A 25,888-nucleotide genomic window follows, 5' to 3' on the forward strand; every position below is an offset into this window, starting at 1 on the left:
ATTAGCTTGTTTGTTTATATTTGTCATTATAATTAGTGATGCACCAAATATTTCGGCCACAGAAAATATTTGGCCCAAAAATGGCAAAAATAGCCATTTTTGGCATTCGGCCTCAGTTAAATGAGACAGTCCCGCTTAACTTTAAAATGTTTCCTATTTACTTTCACACCTGCATTCTCGTTGTCATTCCGCATGTAATCGCTAACAGGTGTGTTTTGGTCAAAACAGAACTTACGTGTCTAAGAATCATGGGATATGTAGTCCTACGAGCTTAATGCTGTTGTCGCCGAAAATGCAAACTGAGCTTATTGCAGTCCTACAATGCCGGACTAGCACGAGGTAAACAGCACAGCAAGCTTCCAATAGTTGCCAGTACTGAGCAAAAAAGGTTGGTTAAGTGCATTGGCTTGTTTAGTGCTGTTGAACTGTCAACCAAGACAGCAGTTAGCATAAGCTAAAGTAAGAACACAACCAGCAGTCACCAGATTGACTAGCAATTCAATTTGTTATAAATAGTTCCTGGTGACAATTTATTGGATTTTCAGTGAAATTGTAGTGTCCAGGTTTTTAATTTTGAAATTCTGGTCTCCCTATGTTTAGTATCTGGTACACTCACAGAAACTAATTTAAGAGTCTAATTTAAGAATTATGTTGTTTTTTTTACATAACAAATTTCCATTTAGCCTACTTTTTTTTTTTTAAGGTAATTTTAACACAAACCTAACAAATTAATCTTATATGATATGTATATCATATATACATTAGTCTAATAAAGCTTATTTATTTGAAATGTATAATCCTCGGGTTTATGTATTAAGTATTAATAAAGTCTAATTACTGTAAATTAATAATAATAAGAGTATTTATTTAAAACACAAAGTATATTGTTGGACTAGCATAATAATCAGGCTACTGCTATGTGGAAAAAAAGCACGTCCATTTTTATTTTTAGGATGAAACTGAATGCAGACCTATTTAATACTAAATACATGAACCTGAGGATTATGCATTTAAAAATAGGGTTTATGTAACATATGTTTTATTTGGTAGGTTTGTGTTGAAATGGTCTATTAAAAAAAAAAAGTAAATGGGAATTTGTTATGTAAAAAAATTAAATAAATCTTAAATTAGACTTAAAATATTTCTGTGAGTGTATGTAGAAAAATTTAGATTATGTAGAAAAATGTATAATTCTAGCCTAACGTCAAATTGATTCATTAAGAAGTTGGTCTCAATACCTTTGCCCAAATTGTGTATCATGGCAGAGATTGATGTAGTTATAATCTAAAAATTGCCTTTTGGATTGGAAGTTAATTAACATGTCTGATGCTTTGGTCTGTTGATAAATGGCATAAACTGAAACATGAACTGATTTTTTATAATAGTCTCTCACCATCAGTGGAGCAGCCGGTCGAGCCGTCGCTGGAGCAGTAGCGCATCTCAATCCTCTGCCTGCCCACCTCCAGCAGGCTGGCATCCGGGATACGAGCCTTGCACGTGTAACGGAAACGCTGCTCGTAGTGCCCGCCATTGTCGGAAATGTTCACCGGTGTCCACGGGGTCCAGGGAGTTGTCTTCTTCAGGTCGGGACAAGGCTGGGAGTTGCATGACTGGTACTCCTGCAGATGTGAGGACAAAATATCTCATTTGATTGAAGTTTGAAGATAATCACGAGGTGACAATTAAGCATGAAATGTTCAGACAGAAATGATTGCAGTGTTTTTCAAGCTTAATAAAACCCCAGACAATTGCTGCTAAAATTCTCAACAGAGTGACAAATGTGATATGAAACAGCTTATTTGATGTCGTCGAAACAAACAGCCCTTTCAAATCTTTTATTGCGGCTGGTTCTGGTTGGTTTATGTCGCTGATGTGGCAGTCTGCCCTGGCAAAATATCCGCTTGGCTGGCTCGGGCCAGCTGAGGATACATTCCCTTTAGACACCTTCACTGAACATGGCGAGACGCAAAACAAAGCGGGCAGAAAAGGTCATCGATGGAGTTGAGAGGCACGTGGAAAAGGAAGCGGGAAGCAAAGGATGCAAGGCAAGAATGTGAACCATGGAGGTGGAAATGAGGCGCTTTCCCCTGTCAGCAACTGGCTATAAATATGAAAAACACATCACTGAAGCTCATGATGTGAGTCACATTCAGGAGCAACGTGAGAATATATGGCCCGAAATTCCCTCCACCAGCTTCCATTAGGACAAGTGGTCAGAAAATAACATTTGTGGTGCTATATGTGATGATAACTATAGTGAAGAGATAATCGAGACACTTCCTCGCCAGACCGACTGCTATTTTCTCCTTGCAGGCTTGTTTATTTATGCTGAATATGCCTTGAGTGACTGCCAGACCTTGAAAACAAAAAAAGAAGATAAGAGCTCATCAGATAGACCAGTGTGGCAGGTCACAACATTAGGTACACCTACACACTCAAATGAGATTCAATAGTTGTATAAAAAAGATATTTTAAGTCAACAATGTTTAATGTCACTGCACTGCACGTCATACTCCGACACCAGGGTCGACAAGCTTAAATACTTTAAGAGCAATTTCAACCTTCTCTTACAGAAAACAAACAAACAAACACCCGGAGCCATAAAATTATTTTGACAGCTGAAGTGAGGATGCACTGCACAGATTTTCTTTTTAACCCGTATATACAAATAAATCTTGGCACCAGGTGTTTCATAGTAAAAACACTATATTTTAAATGTCACAAGTAGTTTTAACCATAATATTCCAATTTAGAATAATTTCATAAATGGAGGAACTAGTTTTAATCTTCCTTAAAAAGTAGGGCCCGACCGATTACTCATTTTGAAATGGGCAAAAAACAGTCAATTTGTAAATTTAATTTTTAACACATTACAAGACAAGACAAAAAAATGACATTCAAACAACCTATCCTCCCCAAAAATTGAAAATCAGCTAATTTAGTTAGTGTTAAGGGCTAAAAATAGATGACTTTACAATGTGAAAAATGGACTCCCTCCGAAGCTAGAAGCTTATTAACTTCCCAACAACCCACCACCAACACAGTATACATTGCAAACCCAAATTAGGCTGATATCCACATGATTAACCAAAAACTTGCATAGAAAAGTATGCCCATCACATTTTACAAGAAAATAATAATTTCCAGTTTGGTCCTAAGACGATATGGAAAACTATTTTCATATCAGGTATAACCCTCGTAACCTCTGTTCCATATACAAGAGAGTTTCAAACGCAGAAAGAAACTGAAAATAAACTAGGCTGCAAAATCATCAGGTGCATATCTCCTAAGTAAGTTATGTTTCAATTTTCTTTTAAATATGGTAAGAGAGAGGCAGAATGTTTTATATCATTGTCCAGGTCATTCCACATTTATGGACCTTTATATAACATATACTAAAACGAGTACATGTTATTTTTTTCTGCATTTCCCTTTTAACAGCAATCTATTTGTGGTATTTAGTGGATGAGATGAAGACAATATTGGAACAGGTTCAAACCAACGGCCATTTAGTTTGTAAACCACACTGTACATTATGCATAGATTGTGAAAAAGATTGCATTCAGGGAGCTTCGGTAGACCATATCCATGGAAGAGAGCATTTGAAGGAGAATTGTATTTAGACCAGGATATTGTTCTTACGGCTTTTTTTTTGCAGAATGAGTAATTTGGCAATACATTTAGGGTAAGTATTATTCCAGATAATATTGCAATAGGTTAAATGAGGTTCAAACAGTGATTGATACAAACAAATGCCATCTGAAAAATAATCCACCAAGTTTTGCAATTTTTTTGCCATGTCATCGATATACTTTTTGTAATTTATGGATCGATTAATATCAATTCCTAGAAATTTGGTGAACTCAACTTTATTAATAGGTTTCCCATCTATATTTATGATCATGTCCTGATCACTGCATTTATGCTTTTTCACACAGAAAATAACATTTATTTGACTAATATTCAATGACAATTTAAAATAAATGAATAAAATTGAGATTGTTTCACCTTGGTGGAGGTCTACTCTTATTTTTAGAATTTTTTTTGGGGGGGTGGGATAAAGTTCAGGGTCTTGGGCTTGTGTTTGTGGCAAATACCGTAAAACACCAAGAGTGGTCTTTGTTGGTATTCTTACAGTGAGGACAGGCTGTAGAGGGCAAGATGACATAAACATGATCGTCTGATGAATAAAGAAGCTACTCGAGCATTTATACTAAGCAGAAGCTGCCTTGTACTCATAAACATACACTTGTTTTAGTTACTTGGAACAAGGCGTGCAGAATAACCCCAGGCCACATTCTACTAAGCCCAAAAATCCATTATCATCATATGTTCACATGTAGCAGCTCATTCTGGTAAATGTCCAATAATGAAGTGGCTGGTGAGTGTAGACCACTCATCATCTTCACTTTTACTTCTCTCTTCTTCTCATTCCATTCATCTCTGTATTGTATCCTCCACAGTTCATAACTCACCCCCCCCCCCCCCTCAGTTCTCATTCCTCCTTTTCCCGTCTCATCTTTCTTTGCCTCTTCCAATCGTCACACTTTCTCTCGCTTTCTTCGAAAGCCAAGGTTAAAAACACACCAGTGGGATTGAGATTCTGTTAGTGTCCATGATGAACGAGCGCGTCAGGTCCACTGCACTTCCTGCCTCTTTCCATCTAGCGCCGTAATCACGCCACACATGAATATTTAACATTATTCCGCACTAGCCGGTCTGATGATCAGACACAACAACAGGCAGACCGAAAAACACAACCTTATGTCTTTGTGGAGACTAAAGCTAACAAAAAAGCTAACGTGTGCATTTAAGCGAGATAAAGGTAAGTGATCTCTGATCTGTGGGTGTTGCGAGATGTTAATGGTTGCCAAACACGGTAAATATTTAATGAAACTTCTCTGGTATGCTTTCCCCCCCACCAATGCTCTCCAAGGATTCATGTCAATCCACAGGCCTAAGGAGATCATTAGCGGGCTTAAAGCTAAACCGCATTCACTGACTCAAGAGACTCTGTCTTAACTACTGCTACTTGCTATATAGTTTATAGCAAGATGGTCAATGTATACCTAATAAAGACCTCCCACTGACTGAACCCACATACAAAGCCATGTGGCCTAGCAAGAGGTGGAAAGCCTTTAAATGGACACCAAAGGTTTCAGGGGTAATCAAATATAAATCTTCAAGGGCTGCAAATGGACTTTTAAACGAGTCAAAGGTCCATTTGAGGTCGGTCAGGCTACATTGTGACAACACTGTAATGTTTAAAACCACAACACAAGTATGAGTTATAATATCATTTCCTTTTTAACATAAATGAAAAATAGTTGAATCTTGTGTTTGAGAATAGGCTTCACACTTGTGTGTATGTTTACCTAACGTGGAAGGAAATTATATGCCTGGCGTAATTACTTATCATTAAGTGTGTTTTTGTGGAAGTGGTACTTTGTTGTGCTCGGCCAGTTAGAGGTGAATAATAACGAGTCTTTCTTTCTAACCTCCCACCATGATTACACTAATTACGCTTCTTATTGGTGCGCCTTCAGTGTTGTTTGATGTAGAGCTTGTGTTGGTGAATTTCAACGTACACACTGCCTCCATAACATTTAGGACAAGCATCCAGATTTGAAATATTAGTGTGACTAATCCTCTTCGAAGGCTCTTTATCTAACACCATCGTGTCCATGGCGACGGAGCGTTCTTCACGTCTCCATGACACATCAGTTTAATTAGCAGTGTCTACTGCGGCGCACTTTGTCAAACAGACTTCATGCTGTGTGTGACTTCATAATGGAGGATGCTGTTGTCCAGGAGCTGGGCTTTTGTGTCATTTCCATCACTTGGTGTCAGGTTTGAATCATGTAAACATTAGTGCTGTCAAAGTTAAAGTGTTAACTCATTGATTAATCACCCAAAAATTATCGCTTTATCATGTATTAATGCAGATTAATCACACTATTAATTTTAACCACAAAAAGTAAAGCATTTAATAAATGTTTGCATATGACATTCGTAATATTTGTTCATGTCAAACTATTGGGGCCTTTTTTGTTTAATTTTAAATAATGCAAGTAATAAACTGATAAGAAAAAGAGGATGAGTGTGTGCAGTGGAGCAAAAATTGTTGAAGATATCTTGATAATATTAAATGTTGAAAGAATTAACACATAACAGGTTCTCTTAATTTGGCGAGCAAAAAATGTTGATAAAAAGCCTTTTTAATTTCATGATTAATCACGATTAATCAAAATTTTAAGATGATTAATCTGATTAAAATTGTAATCGTTTGACAGTTCTAGTAAAAATACTAGTGCTGTCAAACGATTAATTATAAAAAAGTAATTAATCGCACAATATTCTGAAATTAATCGCAATTTAATCGCATTTTCTATGTTCTACAAAGCTTGTATCAGATATTTACCTGAGTAATATATTGGAATTGATGTAAAATCATCAAATAGAAAGTATATTTAGTTTCAAAGACTGCTCTTTTAGCTTTTTTGATCCTTGAATCTATGCTTTTCTTGTCAAATATAACTAAAGTGATCAAAACAGGCTCAGCTTTACAGGCATCTTCTATTCTCAAAACCTCTCTAGTACCACATTCCAGCAACACTGGTTCATGAGGCCCCGTAGAGGTCCTTTTCTCTTAGATGATCTGCCAAAGAGGTTCAACTAATCTGCCATTTGAATTTGGGGTGGTATGGCTCAGTGGTAGAGTGGTCGTATCCCAACCATGAGGTTGTGGGTTCGATCCTTGCCCGTGGTGATGTCATGTCGACGTGTCCTTGAGCAAGACACTGAAACCCAATTTGCTCCCAGGGGACCTGGCAGCATGGCAGCAGTCGACCACTAATTAGTGAATAGGTGAATGTGAGGCATTATAAAGCCCTTTGGGCACCATATGGTGTAGATAAAGCGCTATATAAAAAAACTGTCTGTTTACCAAATTTAGCTTTGCAAAGTGCTCAAATCATTTTAGAATTCTCCAACAAGCATCAAGCCAAATAAAACTACCAACAGTCCGTGTTTATCCACCTTCTCGCCAGTGACTCCTTCCAATTTGGCTGGGAACATGAGCAGAGGTTAAAGGCCGCCACAGGAAGTTGATAAAACGAAGTTAACTGAGTTAAAAAAAAAATTAACGCTTTAAAAACACCGTCCTAAATTACAGCTCAAATAGTTTAGGATTTGGGCTATAACAAATTCCCCAACTCCAACCAAGCCCTCTCAAATCTTTCACACTATCAGCTTTGTTTGCAAACAAACCATGTTGTTTGACTCTAGAGCAGTGGTTCTTAACCTGGGTTCGATCGAACCATAGGGGTTCGGTGAGTCGGTCTCAGGGGTTCGGTGGAGACTCCGCCGCAGAGGTCCACCCCTCAGTCTAGTCTGCAGTTAGTGGGGACAGTCATTGAAAGCGTCCTGCTCTGAGATTTCCTACCGGTCCGCTTTGAGGTCGCTGGTTTATGCAGCAGAGTGAGACCTCCCTATTAGACCGCTTAGAGAGGGCTGTTAGTGAAGCCACGCATATCTGAACTGGTCTCTCAAAGGCAACAGCAGAAGTCACACTGAGGTAAGTTGTTTTGAGTTCATGCACTGTGTTGGTTTTGTTATTTGAACAAGGTGATATGAATGCACAATTCATTTCGTGCACCAGTAAAAAAAATCACATTTTATTTTTTACTAAAGAAGGGTTCTATGAAACTGGTGGGGTTCGGTGCCTCCAACAAGGTTAAGAACCACTGCTCTAGAGGTTGAAGCGGTTGATAGGCAGCCCCACATCACTATTCAGTGTCCTGTGGAAGGCCTTGGTCTGACCCTTCTTGGCAGCATGATGCAAGTGGAGCATGATCCTCATTTCAGCTTCTTCTTGCTGGCACTGGGAAAAGGCTGTTTAGATCGTCTGGTTTGTTGCTATGTGCAAGGTCAGTCTTTGTTGGAATAAGGAGCTTCTACATATCAGCTGTACTCCTCTGAAGGTCCTCACTAATCAACTACACAGCTGTTACTTTTTGATGATCTCTGTTGAATTTCTGCCATTGGCCTCCCTTTGGAATGACATCAGACAAGGGCTTAGAGGCTTTTTCATTTTTGTCTCTCACACCAAACACTATAGAGAGCGTGTTCTACAAGGATCTGGTGCTTACAGGACCTCAGATGACATTGTAGTCTTTTGTGGTGGCCATATTTGATTTTGTGCGTATTAGTCACCAGGGGGCTCACCCAACCTGTATGGGTTTCCAAAAACCTTGTGCCCTATCTACCACCATGCCAAACTTCCAAAACCTGTCACAAAGTGCACAATTCTTATGATTTCATTATGCGCTACTTAAAATGTACTACTATGTGCACTGCTGTACACTCTTGCAGTTATTGCACTATGTTAAGATGTCAGTTTCAGGCCTCCAGCATCTCGAGACAACATGTCGGGCAGGCTGTTTGATTTTAGGAGCAGTGAGGAACCAATCTTCACTGTCAGTGAGTCACCGCAGGATGAATAATTAAAATGTCAATTGACATCCCTCCCTGCTTGTTTGGCTGTTTGGATGACCTTCATTAGCCGAACCTTTTCACAATCAGCCATGCATGATTTGCAACTCAAGGTAAATGTAATTACAGGGCTGAATTACAGAAAAATCTGACTGACATTCACGTTCTATTATGGAACCTTTCAAAGTTCATTGTATCAGACTGCCATAAGGCAATATTGTTTGGACAAATGTTAAGCAATGTTAGCAACCATTACCATTTGTGTCATTATTCAAAGGGTGATGGGGTCTTATATATACTGAAAAGGATTAGGGCCAGTGAAGAAAAAAAAAAGGGGTTGGCAGGATTCTCACTTTATTCTCAGAATTCTGACTTTAAAGTGAGAATTCTGACTTTGTGACGTAGAGCTATGACTTGTGGGGGGGAGTCAGAAAGTCAGAATTCTGAGAATAAATTTAGAATTCTCACTTTAGAGTCAGAATTCTGAGATTAAAGTCTGAATTTTGAGGATAAAGTCAGAATCCTGCCAACCTTTTTTTACTCTCTTCACTGGCCCTAATCCTCTTCCTTATATATACCAATTCTTAGAACACTGATTCACATGATGCATTGGTGACAAGTTTATTTTGTCAAAAATGACCTGTCTATTTGTCAACAAAATCAGAATTTTAATTAAAAAAAGAAGCTTATTTTGTCAAACATTCAAACTTGATTACAATGCGATTGAAGCGTTAAACTCGATCTTTTAGCCCTCACTGAATTTCAATTCTTCATCTCCATTCAAGACATTTTTATGCTTCCAGATTTGTGGGCAGTTTTGGGAAGCGCATTTCAGACCATATAATATGATGCACGGACAGATAAGATGCCTCACTCAACTGTGGAAAATGCATCAGTTGAAATCTGTTCAGACGTTTCCACTTTGAGAAACCTGAGTGTTGATCATTGAGCTTCTCTCAAAATCCATTTGTATACTGGACTGCTAAGTCTCACTATGTTCCCAGAATACATCAGCATCATGGCTGATGCGGCTATTTTGACATGTACTGTATATCGTACGAAGAGCGTGAGGGGCAAAATCATGTGACTGCTTAATGGGAGTCTAAATGGGGAGGTGCCTTTTCCATTTGTGTGATGTTGTGTAGCAGCTATCATGTCATGGTCAATTATCACCATGCAAGGCTGAGGCTACTGTGTGCGAAGCTTCATAATAAAGCACTAACTTTTTTTCATCTTATCAAACGGTTCATTAGATAATGCTTAGGGCGGACATTTCACAAATGTTAATTTACTCGACTACGGTGTCTCTTGTGGGGGCGTTGTAGATTGTCGCAAAGGAGAACAATCAAGTTGGAACAGAATAAAGCCTGAACTCTTCCTGCTAGATTTGCCAATGATCAATCAACTGGAGTGGGATCGAATGATATTTAAATTACATTTTTATGCAAACTCAGTGATCGACTGTACTGTCATAATTTGCGCGATCGATCAATGACGTCATTGATCGGATCAGCGAAATAAGATATTCCAGCAAAAACAACATTATTCCCTCCAGAGTCATTCTGTCTGACATAGTCGTGTGAGTGGAAAGCCTTTGCGCTGGGAGGAGAAAGTTCCGCCCCCGTGCCCTTGACCATCCAATCTTAATTTTTTACACTGGCAAAAAAAGCCAGAATTGTTTTTTATATCAAATAAAAGAACTCGCTGACAGTATGTGTGTGATTTAATTTGATCATCTTTTTGATTCAAAATAGCTTTCATTACAATTTACGTTTACTTATGGCCACACAAATTCAGCCAATCAGATGCAACCAGCAGACAGGTGTGTTGTTGGAACTAACACGGAAATACAGACACACTAAACTTTTGCTAAACGAGGATACAAAATAAACTGCGGTCACATCGAATGTGAGCGGAGCTATTCTCGCAACACAATTCCCGGTACTTAGAAAGTCAATACAGTTTGCGTAGATAGGGACGAATCTGTGCCGAACCCAAATGGCTTCGAGAATGTGCTTACTATGTCACATACATGGCACATAGACACAGTGTCTTGTGCAGATAAAAAAGTGGACAAACCATATAACACAACTAGCTTTCAATACGAGGTTCAGGCAGCAGGAGCAGAATGTGAAGGACGGAAGTTGGTGCAGCTGGGAAGGAAGTGAATGGGCTTGTTTACAGCTGTTGAACCAAGATAGCGTTAGCATTAGTGTTAGCAAAACCCCCAGCCACCTGAATGCCTGGCTTTTTTTATTTATTTTTTCATGTTAGATAAGGAGATGTTGTAAACATGTAAACATTACGTTACATTTAATGTTTATCAGCTTTTTTTTTGTAAAAAATTATACAAGGATTTTCACTATTGCACGGTGTGACTAGAATAAATATATACACATTGTTTAAATCAATAAATTTCACCATCTTCTGATCGAATCAGTGATCAAATATCGTTTTTTTTTTTCAAACTGGCTGATTGACCCCAAAAATCCTGATCACGTAAAGATTAATTAAAAAACAAATACAGTAAATAAGTTATTTAAATAGACATATTGCTACATCATGTGATTTGATCAGTGATATGTTTTTTCATACATGTTGATCAGTAATTGGCCCCAAAAATCCTTGGCAGGTAATTGGTCAAATGAAGAATTAATATTCAAGAGAAATAACCCCATCCTTTATTAATTAATTAATCAATCAATCCAGAGGGCCTTTTTTTCACTTCAGAGCAGGTTTGAACAGCTTGCTGATGGTGCCAGACTCACAGAAGCAACAATGAAACAATTTGTATCCATCAGACCTTGTTCTAAACAAAACACTCAGATAAAAACTGAAGGACGAGGAGGAAAGGACATCCACAAATCTCAATTTCATTTCTAAGATAAAAGCAGCAGAGATGATGTGATCATCACATCACACTGGCAACAAAAGAAAACAACTCATTGTTCAGCCTGACCTTTGCATCGTGCCTTAGTTTTAGAACAAACAAAACCTGGTCAAATTGGGCTTATTGTATTTTGTGGTATAAAACAGCTGCCAGCAATATATTCGATGGAAGCTTCCACAGTATAAACAACCAGGATGTGCTTTTGTTCCATTTCCATTGCCAGTGAGACGGCGCAAAATGAGACTTTAACAATGAGCAGACTTTTTTTCCCTTTTTTTTCTTCATGACGTACCTGGCCACACCCAGGACAGTCATTGCCATTCTCACAGGTTCTCCGTCGGGATTGGATGCCGCCGCCGCAAGGCACGTTGCACCGTTCCCATGCCGACCAGGCCGACCAGTAGACATGTGGAGGGCAAGGCAGGTGTTCATTACAGTACCTGCCCGAGAAAAACAACACAGTTACTGCAGGTGATGTATTCTATTCTGATATCATGATCTGGTAGTAACACAAGAGCCAAAAAACAACAACATGCAAGCAAACAATGGCACATTTGATAAATTTAACGGTGAAGTAAGGGATTCCCATTCAGTACACAAAGACATTTAACACTTCATATTGATAGGCTTCATGTTTTATGTGCTGAACATATTTCTTACTGAGCAGCTAATAGAAATGGAAATAATTAAGTAAATGTCCCTTTTTTAACAGCAGTAACACGAATGATAAGCGATTTGCACAGAATGCACATTGTGCATAAATGAAAGTCCTTGACTTAAAAAATGAATATGACAGTGTCCTTTGAGTTACAAGCAGATAATTAAAAGTGAAGGCACAAAAGATGTGTGACTTGCCACTAAACTCGCTACAAAAACATCATACCACAAGGCCAGAATGTCCATCATGTCATATACATTTAACAAATTGAACAAAACTAGTGCATTGATTTGCATATGACTGCAATATAGTACAATCGGAAGACATGGCGTAAACATGCGTCAAATATTACATGTAAATGACAACATAAACAGGAACAAATGACAGATTAAAAAGCTGTGGCAATGTATTTGTAATTGAGACAGGATAATAGCTTTTAATGTGTGAAGACTGAGGCCTTCCCAAAAATGTTCACCCAAAAATGTCCCCAAAATGCAACATTCTCCCCATTAAAATACCCACAATTTTATTTTATTTTATTTTTTTAAACGTTTTTGTTCCCCCCCCTCTAATTTCTAAATTTTTTGACTGATTCAAACTTGAAACTGTTCATCATATCCTGACTGCAATTTTTATTTTCAAAATTTCAAAACAAAAACCCAAAACTATTATATTATTATTGTTGTTGTTTTTGTTTTTTTTGTTTTTCTCCTCTAATTTCTACATTTTTTGACAGATTCAAACTGTTTCCACTTGAAACTGTTCATATCCCCATACTGCAACATTTTTTAAATTGCAAAATAAAATCCCAAATTATTTTTTTCTCCTCTCTTTGCTATATTTGTTGACTGATTCACACCATTCAAATTTTAAACATTTTAACCCAACTGCCTTCTTTGTTCTTTTTCACAATTTCAAAATGAAAGCCAAAAATTCACCCCCCTAATTTCTAGATTTCTTGACAGATTCCAGGTCATCGTATATCACTGTATGGCATTCAATATCATTCCATACCACAATTTTTCAGTCAGCCTCTCAACCTTCACACACAATTTCCCCATAAATTGCATTCTCTAGTTTTACAATAACATTGTCTGACTTTATAGTCATATAATTTACAACTTTTCTACATGCAATAAAACTACTTTAATGACTGTTTTGTTGTGTTTCGGCTTGACTGCCTTTTGAGAAAAGTGGAAGTGCTGAAATAGCTTTCCATGCTTAAAAGGGATCTTTTCCATTGTCCTATTCCCAAATACTCTGCTATTCATGGACTATTGAAAGCTATATTCTTGAATATTGTGATTGGAAGAAATAATCCTTGGGCCGTTTCAAGGATTCTTTTTCATGTTTACTAATCTGCGTGCTTGAAGTGGGACCGAATGGTGGGACTTGGGAGCGGGAAGAGAAGAAGTGTGAGACTGGATCACAATCGTGTGCGTGCTACAAAGATTAGCTGGTTTACAATAAGTCACATGCACACACATACACACATACACAAACACCACTTTAGCACTAATACAAAACAGCTTGAACGGATTACTTCAAATTGCACTTTGATAAAAATAAATAAATAAAATAAGTGGCGCTTGTCCATCCGTTTGAAGGTATTTTCTTTCCACAAAATGCAACTAATGAGTCACTAAAGCTGCCAATGTAGGCCAAGGTAACAAAAGATTCATCAATGTGGGGGCATTAAGCTGCCAGATTTAAGATGTGCATGCTTGCTTGGATTCAGAACATTTGCTTTATCTTTAAAAGCTTTGGCTACTATGAACACTCAAGGCAAACTTATAGCAAGCCTGTTTGCATCACACAGCATTAAAAAAAAAAAAATCACGAGTGCTGAAAGACGGGTGAAGTGCTTTGCAATCTATGCAGGTTACAGCGGGCTAGATGTGCTGTTTGGACTCTTAATGAAATGTCTACCCTTTCTATTCACTTCGGTGCACTGCCTTGCTGAACATACCAATATATGCACATACTTGTGTGTTTATGCACACAGCTGGTTCAAAATGGAGATGAGAACAAAGGCTAGGGAGGATTGAAGACAAAAAAACATACAAAAAAAAGCAGTGGGCGGCAGAACCTGCCTTTGGCATCCCGCAGTCTATGTGAGGTCATGAGTTCCCAAGCATTTGTCAGTCAGAGTGTGTGTTTTGCTGAAGGCTACTGGTGGAGCAGAAGAGCACATCTCAACGAGTGCTCCACCAGGAGGGAGATGTTCTATTGTCTTCATCCATAATAATATTAATGTGGGGTACTCACATTGTGTCAACTAATTTTGTTCTGCTTTTCAAATAAATTCCCAGCAAAGAAATCAACGTATGTAGTACCTCTCCTCGCGGTTCTGACCCACGCACACTCGGCCGCCATGGCGAGGGGTCGGGTTGCTGCAGGAGCGCTGACGAACCTGAAAGCCAATACCGCAGGTGGTGCTGCAGGGAGACCAAGAAGTCCAGGGAGTCCAGGCTCCGTTTCTACGGAGACGCAAAAGGAAGTTGTTGTTGATATAAGAACAATTCAAAACAAAATAGATTTTGTGATTTATTTAAAGCAGAAGTCAACCCTAAACATTTCTTGACAATAATGTTATATGTGACCTCACTAGTCCAAACATGACATTCTGATTATTTTTACATTTATGTAATATAAGTTATGAAGCAAAATCCAGCCGTTTTTGTGAATCTCAGGGGGCAGCCATTTTGTCACCTGCTGTCGACTGAAGATGACATCACAATTGCTTAGGCCTAAGGCAAGGACCAATAACAGCTCACCTGTTTGCTGAAGCTAATCTGTGATTGGTTGTTACCTAAAACCTGAGCAACATTGATTTTAGCTTCAGTCGACAGCAAGTGTCAAAATGGCCGCCGCCTGAGATGGATAAAAACGGCTGGCTTTTTCTGCTTAACTCATATTCCACTAACACAATATTAAACAGAATAACATATTTAGAAGAATAGAACATAGAAAATAGACCATATTATTGTGAATTTTTTTTCGGGGGGGTTGACTTCCAGGGGTGAGTATCCACATTTATAAAAATCTGAATTCAGACATCCCAAAAATGCAAAACAAAAAAAAAAAAAAGACGTGTTTTTCACAGGACAGACAAATTGCTTATTGTAAATGAGTAATTTAGTGTTATTTGTTTTGTTTTTTTACTTCCGCAGCTTTCTATAAGTTAAATTTTAAAAGATTTTGAGGTGGTTGAGAACCTGTAACCCACTAGAAAATATCTGACCCAGCATTGAAAATCAGAATCAATTTCAGAACCAAAACAGGAGCAATCTATGGTAAACTGACTAAAATTATTTAAACAGTTACTTGGCAATTATTCATATGATATGTTCACAATTTGGACATTGGCACAGAGCAGAAAGTAATTTTGCTTGCAAAATTTAATTATCATTATTTACTACAGTGTTATAAAGAGAAATGTTACTTGTTTAATGGTAATTTGCATCTTTGTATCTTTAGAAAAGTATACAGTATAAAATAAATTTATTAGTAGCAAATATATTTTTTAGTTTATGCTGCGGGCCGCTTACAAATGAACGTCGGTCCACAAATGGCCCCCGGGCCACCATTTGGACACCACTGGAGTAAAAAGTTCATAATTGGTAATTGAATCTAAATGGTTGCTTTCTTTGCAATTCCTATTTTCGTGCAAGTGAAGTACTTTCCTTTTCTTTCTCAGGTTTTACATACAGAATTTTATTAAACTTTACAAATCAGGAAATTGTCGTATAAACAGACATATAAACAAGCTCATTTTGTGCCAAGGACTTAATGTACAACTGAAAATTGCCTGTGTGTTAAAAAACTTGGAAAAGGTGCAAAAGCATAACCAAATAATTAGCTTCCAAAAAAAAAAGATGTAATTAGTTCTCCTTGTAACGATCCAACATTAACTGGCAAACTGCTTTAATAGTTTCCGTCTCAATGCACAAACACTACGATGGACTGTCACCAAATTGACACATTTCGATTACCTGGAGCAGTTGGCCACCTCAACGCTGATCCCGTGACACTTCTGCCCACCACACTGAGGGGCGGGGCTATCACATGCCCGCGTCCGACACAGGCAGGCGCCCGCGCTGCCGCCGTCACTGTGGCTACACGTGGACCATCCCGACCAAGCACCAAAACCTCCATCAACTGTTACATTACGCACCTGTTAGCAACGAAAAAGGATGAAATAAAAATGTGTCCTCAAAACTGACCTTGGGAGTGCGTTGCTTGGCAGAAAAACGCAGGCAGAGGCTGGTGAGTGTACTTGAAATAAAATGTCCACAAATAGATGCAAAAAAAATACGTACAAACCATCTATGGCATCTAGAATTAGTCAGGCGTTGGCGGGCAAATATGCAGTAACCAAGAAGGTGTGTGCAATATGAAAATGATCGTTGAAAAAGATGTTCCAAAATGCGAGAAATGGACACGCTTGGAAGCACGGCCATATGAGAAAATCTAAGTAGCCAGCATAATAGAAAGGAGACAGAAAATTGAATGAAAGTGGAATGTTGTTTTATCAGAGGACCTCTCAATTACTATGTGCTTTGCAAGAAAGCTAATATGAGCCATGTTGACACGCTGCTTCTCAGAGATACACTATGCACATAACCGCATTGATACCTGCCGGACTTGCTTTTCCCTTGGTGGATAAGAGAAATTATACTGCAGAAACATGCTGTGTGTGTGTGTGTGTGTGTGGCCTAGAAGCCCAAGATGTCATGCAGTATGTGGTGGTAATGGAAAGAAAATACATGAATGAAGACATTTTCAAATGAATGTCACCATACATCATTTGTAAATAGGCTGCAGTCCTTATCTCTACAGTGCGTTCTTGACATACCTTAATAAATAATTTAAATATCTGTGGTATATGCATTAAAATGTGGCAACGTAGAAATAATGAAAAGCACATCTTGGCACCTCTACAATTTACTGTATAAACTGCTATGTCAAAAATGAGTGACCTAATGTTTTCCATATCGAGCCTTCACGTGGTTTGACTGCTTTGCTACTTGGTAGAAAGTGACAGCTTATAATGCCATAATTGTGGATATAAATATGTCTCACGCTTAAGGGAATAATACTTGAGTAATACAGTGCAAGTAATAGTGTTAATTTTTACAAGATTTTTAAAGTTAGTTTTAGTTATACTCTTTTGACCAAAAATAAAATCAATTTAGTCATAATTTAGTGATCCGATTGTATTTTATTTTTAATTTAGTCAAAATAAAGAGCAATTTTAGTCGACTAAATTGACAATTTAGTCGATGCTCTCCTGTTGCATACATTTCAACTTTTATACAGAAAATTATAACACCTATTTTGTAACTAGTTTAATACATTTCATTCCTTCTGATTGAATTTTCATCACTGTGTTGTTTTTGTTTTAGTCAATGACAAAATTGTCAGTCCATTTAGTTATCGTCATCGTCTTAATGAATAGATTCTATATCTAGTTTTGGTTTCATTTTTGTCTGAAAAATATTTTTGGGTGAGGAAAAAATGTGACAAAAAATTTTCGTCAACGAAATTATTACTGACAAGTAAGATAATTCTATTTCTGTGCAATGTGTAAATTCAAAGTCAAGGTGCCCACCATCCATCCATTTATTTAATTTAGGGCCGCAACTAAGTTATTTTAATAATCGATTCATCTGTTGAATCTTTTGTCAATTAATATATATATTTTTTAATGTTTTAATTTCCATCCCTTTATTAAAAAAAAAACCATGTTTTTTTTTAATGATTTGTTTACTGTTTTGGTCGGTAATGCTACAAAGTTAGATAAAATATTAATCATTGTGAGGAAAAAGTTAAAGATGCCAGGTATCAGTATTGGACCAATACCGATCAGGAACTACCTATTAGAAATGAGAATAGTAGAAAATTGCCATTAATTTCATGTAATTTGAAGGTAAATTGCTATATTGGTATATATAGGTCGTTTTTTCAAAAAAATTATCAGTTTTGGGATACATTTTCTGTATCAAAAGTACTAGTGGCATTGGTACTTGGTATCGGTATCTGAAGAGTTTACCTTAACATACATCAACAACATCAACATCCCTACCTTTCAACCCAATTATAATAAGCATGCTTTCATAGGTGTTAAAATATATAGTTGTCTTAAATGATTTATCAATCATGGAATTAAATTGAATATTGATTAGTTGTTGACTAATCAATTTAATCATTGCACTCTTATTATTAATAAAATATAAATACAATGTTTTGTGATGCTATTATAATGACCCTGAACTGCTCCAGATGATGTACACGGAACAATATTGATTGTTAAATACGACACGATATTAAAAGGCGGACAATGTCCTAGGTACCAACTGCACCGCTTGCCACTGCACGCCAGTGTAACCTTGTTCTTAATTAGTACTATCATTTTCTACCTGCCTGCAAATGTAAGCAAAGCATTTTCTGCTCATGTGACAAATTTCCCTACAGTATGCTAAACGAAGCTTGTATATATATATACATAATGGCACAGAATTGGTTTATGCAGATAAATCTGTTTATGCATGCACAAACCTGTACGTATGCATATTAAGTCAGCTTCATCATTACCAGCATCTGTGCATGAATACTGATCATTAAAACAACATACACAGAATAGACACTCATTCAATTGAATTATTTTGGTGTTGAGGGATAAAAAGTGCCACAGGTTTTATGCAAAACGCCCTCATTTTCTATGCATGGGAGGCCGTGAGGAAGTGTATCAAGGGGCCACCCGGCTTTTGTACAACTGCTCAAGTCAGTGCAGCAGCTTCTGCTGATTACAATAAAGACTTTCTGCCATGACAATCGTGTCAGAATGTGTACATGCTGGATGTATTCTTGCCTTAAGACACGTTTGAGACTGAGACTGACTTGCTCAGACACGGCACGGAACAGCCTCCTCAGATATTGAAAATGACATGAGGCATAATTCAAAAAAAGCAGAGCCGTGCAGAAAATATTGAGCTCCTCAAATGGTGAGAGTTTGAAGAAATGGAGAAGCAGCCAGAGGTGAATGATTGCCGAAGAGTTCCTGGGAGACGTGCCGCTCCCGTAAACTTTGCTTGTTGGTTCCCACCATGCATTTCTTTGGAAAGGATATCTTAGTTAACCTGATTATTTTCGGGATAAATCGAGTGAATTGAGAGCAACTAGAGCTCACATGGATGTGAATATTAGATTTATCGACTTTTTCTTAACATAGCAAAACAGCAGTGAATAATCAGATGAATACTCACAGGGCACTTTGTAATGCTCTGCTCCCATTGGCTCATTCTGGCGCTTTCTTCTAGCGTGGTGCATTTCTTCAGGAGGAGGTCCCAACCACAGTAAGGGTCTCTGGCCCCCACGCACGCACTGGCAAAGGAAAAGAATGAATATAAATATACATCTTTGCTTTTTTTCATTCAGCAGGGAAAATAGCTTAACACACAAATTCCTCTGTTGAAATTTTTTGATTTATTCTGTGAGTGTCTATCACTTGATGCTGTGCATACTGGAGTCTTTTTCCAAATGATCCTTTAAACAAGCACAGGGATGAATCGCACATTGATCACATGTCCCTTTCAGGGGAGTTCTTATGGATGGGCCAATTGAAACTCAAGATAGGTCTACAAATATTGACAAAATGCACAATATGGACGCAAGTATTGGACACATTTTTCAGGTGGTAACAGGCAGATTTAATAAAAGCTTTAAGTGGTTATTAAAATTCAAGTCTGAGGCAATAATGACACCAAACTTTCTGCCGTGATTTGTAAGGTTAGCGGTGATTTTTGACCTTTCATTTTTGGGGCAAAACCCCCCCAATCACTTCTGTCTTGTCTGGATTGAGCTGGAGAACATTGAAAGTACATTGAAATGTTTAAATTGTGTGTCATTTGCACAAGTATGATAAGAGATTTTGTGGTGCTCCCTAATCTAAGCAAAGGAGAGCATGTGAATATTCAATTAAAGTCGTCCAAGAATGGGCCCTTGTGGAACCCCGCATGTGATCTTTGTTCACTCTGAGTAAGTCCCACCTAATATGTTGTGATCAACTGTGACAAATGCAAAAACTGAGAAAATTGGTCCATATTTGACACTTTTAAATGCTTTTGAGTAAGTTAGACTGCCAAGCTCTAAATCTTTGGTCTAGTTCATTCCCAGCATTTGATGTGACTTCCATACCATACTCATCCAATCATGGACATGGACTTTGTAACTGCGTTGCAAACATTCACTTTAAAAACAGTTGGGTCAAAAATGTTGTGGTTTATTTATTTAAACCAAAAAGTTGGGTCAAATACATAACCTACCAAGCAACCCAATGTTTTATTTTTAGTTTTTTTTTACAAAACAGCAAACCTTTTGGGGCCGACCCAACTTTTTATGCATTTTGACCAAAAAGTTAAAAAGAAAAACCAATATGATTTTTTTCTTCTTCGAGGGAGGAAGAAAAAAAAAAAGATGGTTTAAATGATTAATTCGAGCAGACTCAATCTGGGTTCTTTTTGACCCAACTGTTTTTAGAGTGTTAACTATGGATGGTTAAAAAAATAATACAAAAATCACACTGGCGAAAATGGGCTTCTTATTATAGTTAAAAAAAAAATATATATATATATTTTTTTTCTTGCAGGAATGGGATTCTATAATCATGACTTTATTGACCTTGCTTTGCGCAATGCTATGGTGGAACAGAAAAGTTCCAAACTGTTCCAAATAACAAATATTCAGGGGAGACTGGAGATAAGAAGTGTGTTTCAAAACCTTTTAGAGTTGAGCTCAAATAGCTTATCAGCCCAACAATTAACCAACAAGATAAAACTTCAACTTGATTGAAGCAGATATGCATGACCAATCTGTCACTGAAAGCCCCCCAGTGAAAAGTAGTCCACATTTTACTGTGGGTTTTCATAACAATGTGGCACCTGTAGACTGAAAAATGCAGACAGAAACCAAATACAACAAAGTGGCTTTAGCAATGAGTCGGGAAATATATGAAATATATCATTTTCGGATAAGGATAAAGGGGTTAAAAATATGAGAACGAGCAAACACCCGGCAGGTGTTAGAAAAAGTGTAATCAGGATTGCAGCACATATCACAAAGCGGCAGCTATGACACGACGCGTTACTTCTCATTCCCATAAAAAACTGCCTATTGTGTGCTCAACAAGGAATGCTGTTGTGAATCTTAGCGTGTGTGATGATGGATGGGATCCCACCCTTGTGTGGAGTTTTTACACCCGGGCCTCTGTCTCAGGTTTTACACTTGATGGACTGCCAATCTGACAAAGGATCTCAATACGGCCGATAACCACACACAGCTGCAGCAGTACAGCATGTGTGACAATATAGCAGAAAGGCAGGAGGGCTCTTGTTTCTGGTTTAAAATCCCCCCCCCCACAAGTCTTAGCTAAAGCCCCTGCCCAACACTGATCTGGCCCTCTCAGATAAGAGCATCCTACAGAAGATAAACCTTTGGAGGTGTGCATATTTGCTTTGGATGCTTTCCATTGAGACAAATGGTGTTTGTTTGCACATGTACTCACTCTCTGCCCTTGTGATAGCTGCACCTCTTCAGAGGGATCTTGATGACCTGGTCCCGTACGCCCACGTACAGCTCGCTTCGGCTGTGCAGGATCAGCAGGCTCCGGATGGGCTGCCTCTTCCTGGCTGGGAACAGCTCAATCTCTTCCAATAGGCAGCTTCCCGTGGACTGATTCAGAGGGGAGAGCACTTTCCTGATAGTGCCGTAATCTAGAAGACACACAAGTGGGTTTTTGTTCCTCAATAGAGGCAAGAAACTCTATTTATATGGATATTATAAATGCAGTGTGTAACAAATGGACGGTTCACATAAATGAGCAACTTAAACTAAATTCTGGCTTGCTGAGCTTCTCAAAAAAGTTAATCAATGAATTCATCAAGCATAACATTTAACCACTACAAGAAAATATTCTGTTCAAGAAGGTATGTAAATTAATTTGACATCTTAATCAAGAAATAAAAAGGTGTTTACATATTTTTTTGTCACTTTTATGTTGTAAAAAACAAACAAAACAATAAACGGTATTTACTAGAGATGGGTGAGTACCGATACCAGGTACAGAGACCAGAAATGGGAAATTAGAATAATAGAAAATTGCCATTAACTTTTGGGAATTTTGAGGAAAAATGCTGTATTGGGATATATAAGTGGCATTGAACATCTCAAGTAATTACAGAGAGAGAGCAGCTGAACCTTACAGTCCCCTGTAAAGCCCACATAAAGATTACTGAGCCAAATTTGAGCAAGATTTTTCCTTTTTGACCAAAAGTAGCAATTGCCTGATTATCTGAAGGCACTAAAGATTAACCTTAACAATCATCTTGTGATGTAGAGGATGCTAACAGTAATTATTTCTCAAGGATGACAGTCACGAATGTTGAATGTACTTAATCAGAAATTATTTTATCTGTAGTCAGCACAGAGAACGGCCGAGCCTTGAGACTGCGTGAGTGTGTCAAGGAACCGGACCGGAGCCAATCTTCAGTGAAGCTGGCTTCTTGCCAGACTTCAGAAGAGGGTTTAGATAATGTGTCCTTCAAGACATTCACCACAAAAAAAAATGACGAGACGTTGCTACAAATGGGGACAAGACAAGATTGTTGGTGGAGAAATGGCAGGAAAAATGAAGTCGTTGGTCATTTACCAGTACATCATACACTATGCGAACAAATAAGAGCACACGGTATATTGTTAAATAACGAGGGCAAAACTCCCCAGAAATTACAGCTGACTGTTTATGCAATACAACTTTATTTCATATTCATTAGATGTGGCCAGGCTAAAAGTAATAGCAATAGCGATAAAGTAATTGGTCTTTACAAAATAATACATCCCTCAGTTCTGAAATAAGATCCAAGAGCAACATTTTCTATCAGAAGTTAAAAGAGTGTAGAAACAGTTATTAAAACCTAAATTCTCCATTTAGGTGAGCTTAGGCCCCCAGAGATGAAATTAGAGGTGTTTTTTCCCCCCTTAGGGAGTGCAAAAAAAAAAGCAAGAAAGTAATGAGGTGCCGAGTATGCGAATTGGCGGCAGGGTGGACTAGTAGTTAGCATATCTGCTTCCCATTTATGAGGTTAGGGTTTCGGGGGAAAAAAAGAGGAAAAAGTGTTTTGTAGTTTAAAATGGCTTACTTTAACTTAGAATCCTGCATTGTATTCTTCAAAGGTTGAATCCTGCGCCTTTTAGTGCTGTAAATAGTAAATCCTTGTGGCAGATGCTAAATGCTAAACTAGCGAGCTAGCTGGACAGATAAACCTGTTGTTAGTTGCTTGACAATTTATTTTATTTCTTCTTCTTTCTTTTGACAGTTGGCAAAGACTTGTTGCAGTACAGTCACCTTCTGAAATGAAGTGTGTGCGACAATATTCAGTGATTTATTGCGAATCGAATCTGAAAAATTCTAATCCAGTGTCTTCCCCCGCCAGACAATTTTTATCTTAATTCGAGTCACTACAGAAGGCCACACTGGATTCTAGTAAAGGTAAGCCTTTTTAAACTAAAAAGAAAAACTTCTTTTATTATTTTGTAATACAGTACGGGCAGCACGGGAGTGTTCCCACATTGATCACAGCACCCCACAAATGTGCTGCAAAAAGCATGAGTGTTTCTCTGCCCTTGTTAAAACAAACACGTCAGCGTGAAACACTCCCAACTACATAATGTTGAGTTTGCTACATTTCATTCCCTCCCATGCTACAGTATGTGTAACAAATGATTACAGAACAGAAAGCAGATGCCTGTTGAGTATCTGGTGTCCCACTGATAACGCTTTCCACACTTTACGCAGGCTGTCATAGCCTATTGTCACACTAGTGGGATCAAACAGAGTGTTCATTGCGGGTGACAACACACAACACGACTAAGAATATGTGCAAGATGTCTTTATAACAACTTATGACTCTTCCTGTTTTTTTTTTCTTCTAATCTTTGAGCACAATGCTTTCATGGTTGTAATAATACCATATGTGTGACTGCACGATATGAAACAGGACTATTATACTGTTTAGAAATAATGCACTTAATGATATCGTTAAGTTGATTTCAATACTATACAATAAACTGCGGCTCAAAGAGGCTGTGTTTTGGTTTATTTAACAATGCTTATCCATTGTGTTTGTAGTGTGCAGTGGTGCAGAACTGCGTATTTGCTTAGCCCTTTCATCTGGGAAAGTGTGGGCGTTTCCCCATAGGTCCATCAAAAGTGTATGTGCTGAATCCTTTCAAACAGGCTTTCCTAGACACCTTTCAACATTGGAAACTAAGGTCTCGTTGCATTTTGCTTATCGAGCAGTAACTACATCTGAGGATACAGATGTGGCCGCAATTAATCTTAAAATGGTTAAAAATGGCTCCAAACGTGAAATGTGGTGAACTTACCAGTGGCTAAATAGATGATATGAAAGAGCATGTCTTTGCCCTGCACCACGTCCACGGCTACGTGGCTGAAGCGGACGTTATCCTCCATGAAGTAGGGTACGGGAACCACGGGCTGGACCACCTCGTGCATCAACAAGAACTTCTGGGCGTCTTGCAAGTTCCTTTCTGTCAGGTTCACGTAGGAACCTGAGTTGATGGTGCCGCACTGGAGACAGACAAATTGGAAATTTTTTATTTGGGTGGCAAGACAAGATTGGTTGCTTTTGAGGCAGATATGCTGAAAATGGCAGCATAATTGAACATTGCTGCTTTAGATTGCTGCTGTAGATCACACTTCCATTAAAATATAACTTACAATTTGATACAAAAAATTAGGGATGTTCGATACCACTATTTTTCAGACCGATAAACAGCGCATTTCATTTAGTAAATTTAACTCTAAAAAAATACTATATTTTGTACCAAGTACCGATACCACTAGTACTTTTGATACGTAAAATATCCCCGCATAAATACATGCGATAATTTTAAAGACCTACGTATATATCCCAATAAAGCATTTCCTTAAAATTGCATAAAATTAATGGAATTTTAAGTCCATTCTTCTAATTTTGAATACCTGATCATAAAATAGCTATACACTGGTGGCATCAGTCGCCATCGCGCGTACCGATACCTTGAAATAAATATCAACCAAATAACCGTCATCTGGTATCGGTACTCGCCCATCCCTAATATTTTTTTCTCACCTACATTGCCTTCGTACTCTGTCATTTGTATTTTCTGTATTGATTTATAGATACTGTACATATTTGTCTTTACTGGTTTTTTTTTGTAAGCTGGATCAATTATTGAACCAAGAAGAGCAATCAAGATAATTAATTTAAATTGCATTAATAATTTACATTTCAGCCAGCAAAAAAATCAGATAAAATCATTAGGTACAATAATAATAATAGTAATAATTAATTTATTTGTAAATATAATATCACCATTTTTTGGTTGACACTTGTCAGTAAACAATATTATTGTAATTGTAGTTTCCTGAATGGCTGGTCGCCATGTATAAAGTACATACACATATTTTATCGCCCCCCAAAATATCCCTCAGCATTATAAAATTTTAAACTGCTTCTCATCAACATGTATGTCCGGAGTGCTCCTAATATTGTGGTTATATTTTTGTAATCCCATTGAATAGGCAGTCATATAATGAATTGCGATTTGTCTCAGGATAACCACACTTGGGCAGGTTACAGTTAAATGCCTGGACATTGTGTGACCATTAGTTCTAAGTGACTAGCTACAGTAACAACAGCACGGCCACTTGATGCGGATCAATTCTCTGTATTCCATGGACTGACAGATGAGCATCACGGAGGCTTTTCCAGTGATGGGCAATG

At 37.8% G+C, this 25,888-nt stretch overlaps 1 protein-coding gene across 3 annotated transcripts in view; it reads right to left on the reverse strand.

Annotated features, from left to right (window-relative positions):
- The window catches only part of sema5a (sema domain, seven thrombospondin repeats (type 1 and type 1-like), transmembrane domain (TM) and short cytoplasmic domain, (semaphorin) 5A), a 146,504-nt gene that overhangs the window by 25,344 nt on the left and 95,272 nt on the right, over nucleotides 1–25,888 (reverse strand). For all 3 annotated transcript variants that reach the window (XR_015092160.1, XR_015092159.1, XM_086066381.1), the window contains exons 10-16: nucleotides 24,486–24,690; nucleotides 21,607–21,814; nucleotides 19,310–19,427; nucleotides 16,037–16,218; nucleotides 14,378–14,521; nucleotides 11,676–11,823; nucleotides 1,394–1,619 (exon numbers count right to left, since the gene is read on the reverse strand). Coding sequence is in view for 1 of the 3 variants with exons in the window: in XM_086066381.1 (XP_085922507.1) it covers nucleotides 1,394–1,619; nucleotides 11,676–11,823; nucleotides 14,378–14,521; nucleotides 16,037–16,218; nucleotides 19,310–19,427; nucleotides 21,607–21,814; nucleotides 24,486–24,690 (1,231 nt within the window). In the remaining 2 variants the exon portion in view is untranslated. The remainder of the gene's footprint in view (nucleotides 1–1,393; nucleotides 1,620–11,675; nucleotides 11,824–14,377; nucleotides 14,522–16,036; nucleotides 16,219–19,309; nucleotides 19,428–21,606; nucleotides 21,815–24,485; nucleotides 24,691–25,888) is intronic.

Source organism: Leptonotus elevatus, chromosome 21 (assembly GCF_054856555.1).
Source record: "Leptonotus elevatus isolate MCC_2025b chromosome 21, RoL_Lele_1.0, whole genome shotgun sequence".
Lineage (NCBI taxonomy): Eukaryota > Metazoa > Chordata > Actinopteri > Syngnathiformes > Syngnathidae > Leptonotus > Leptonotus elevatus.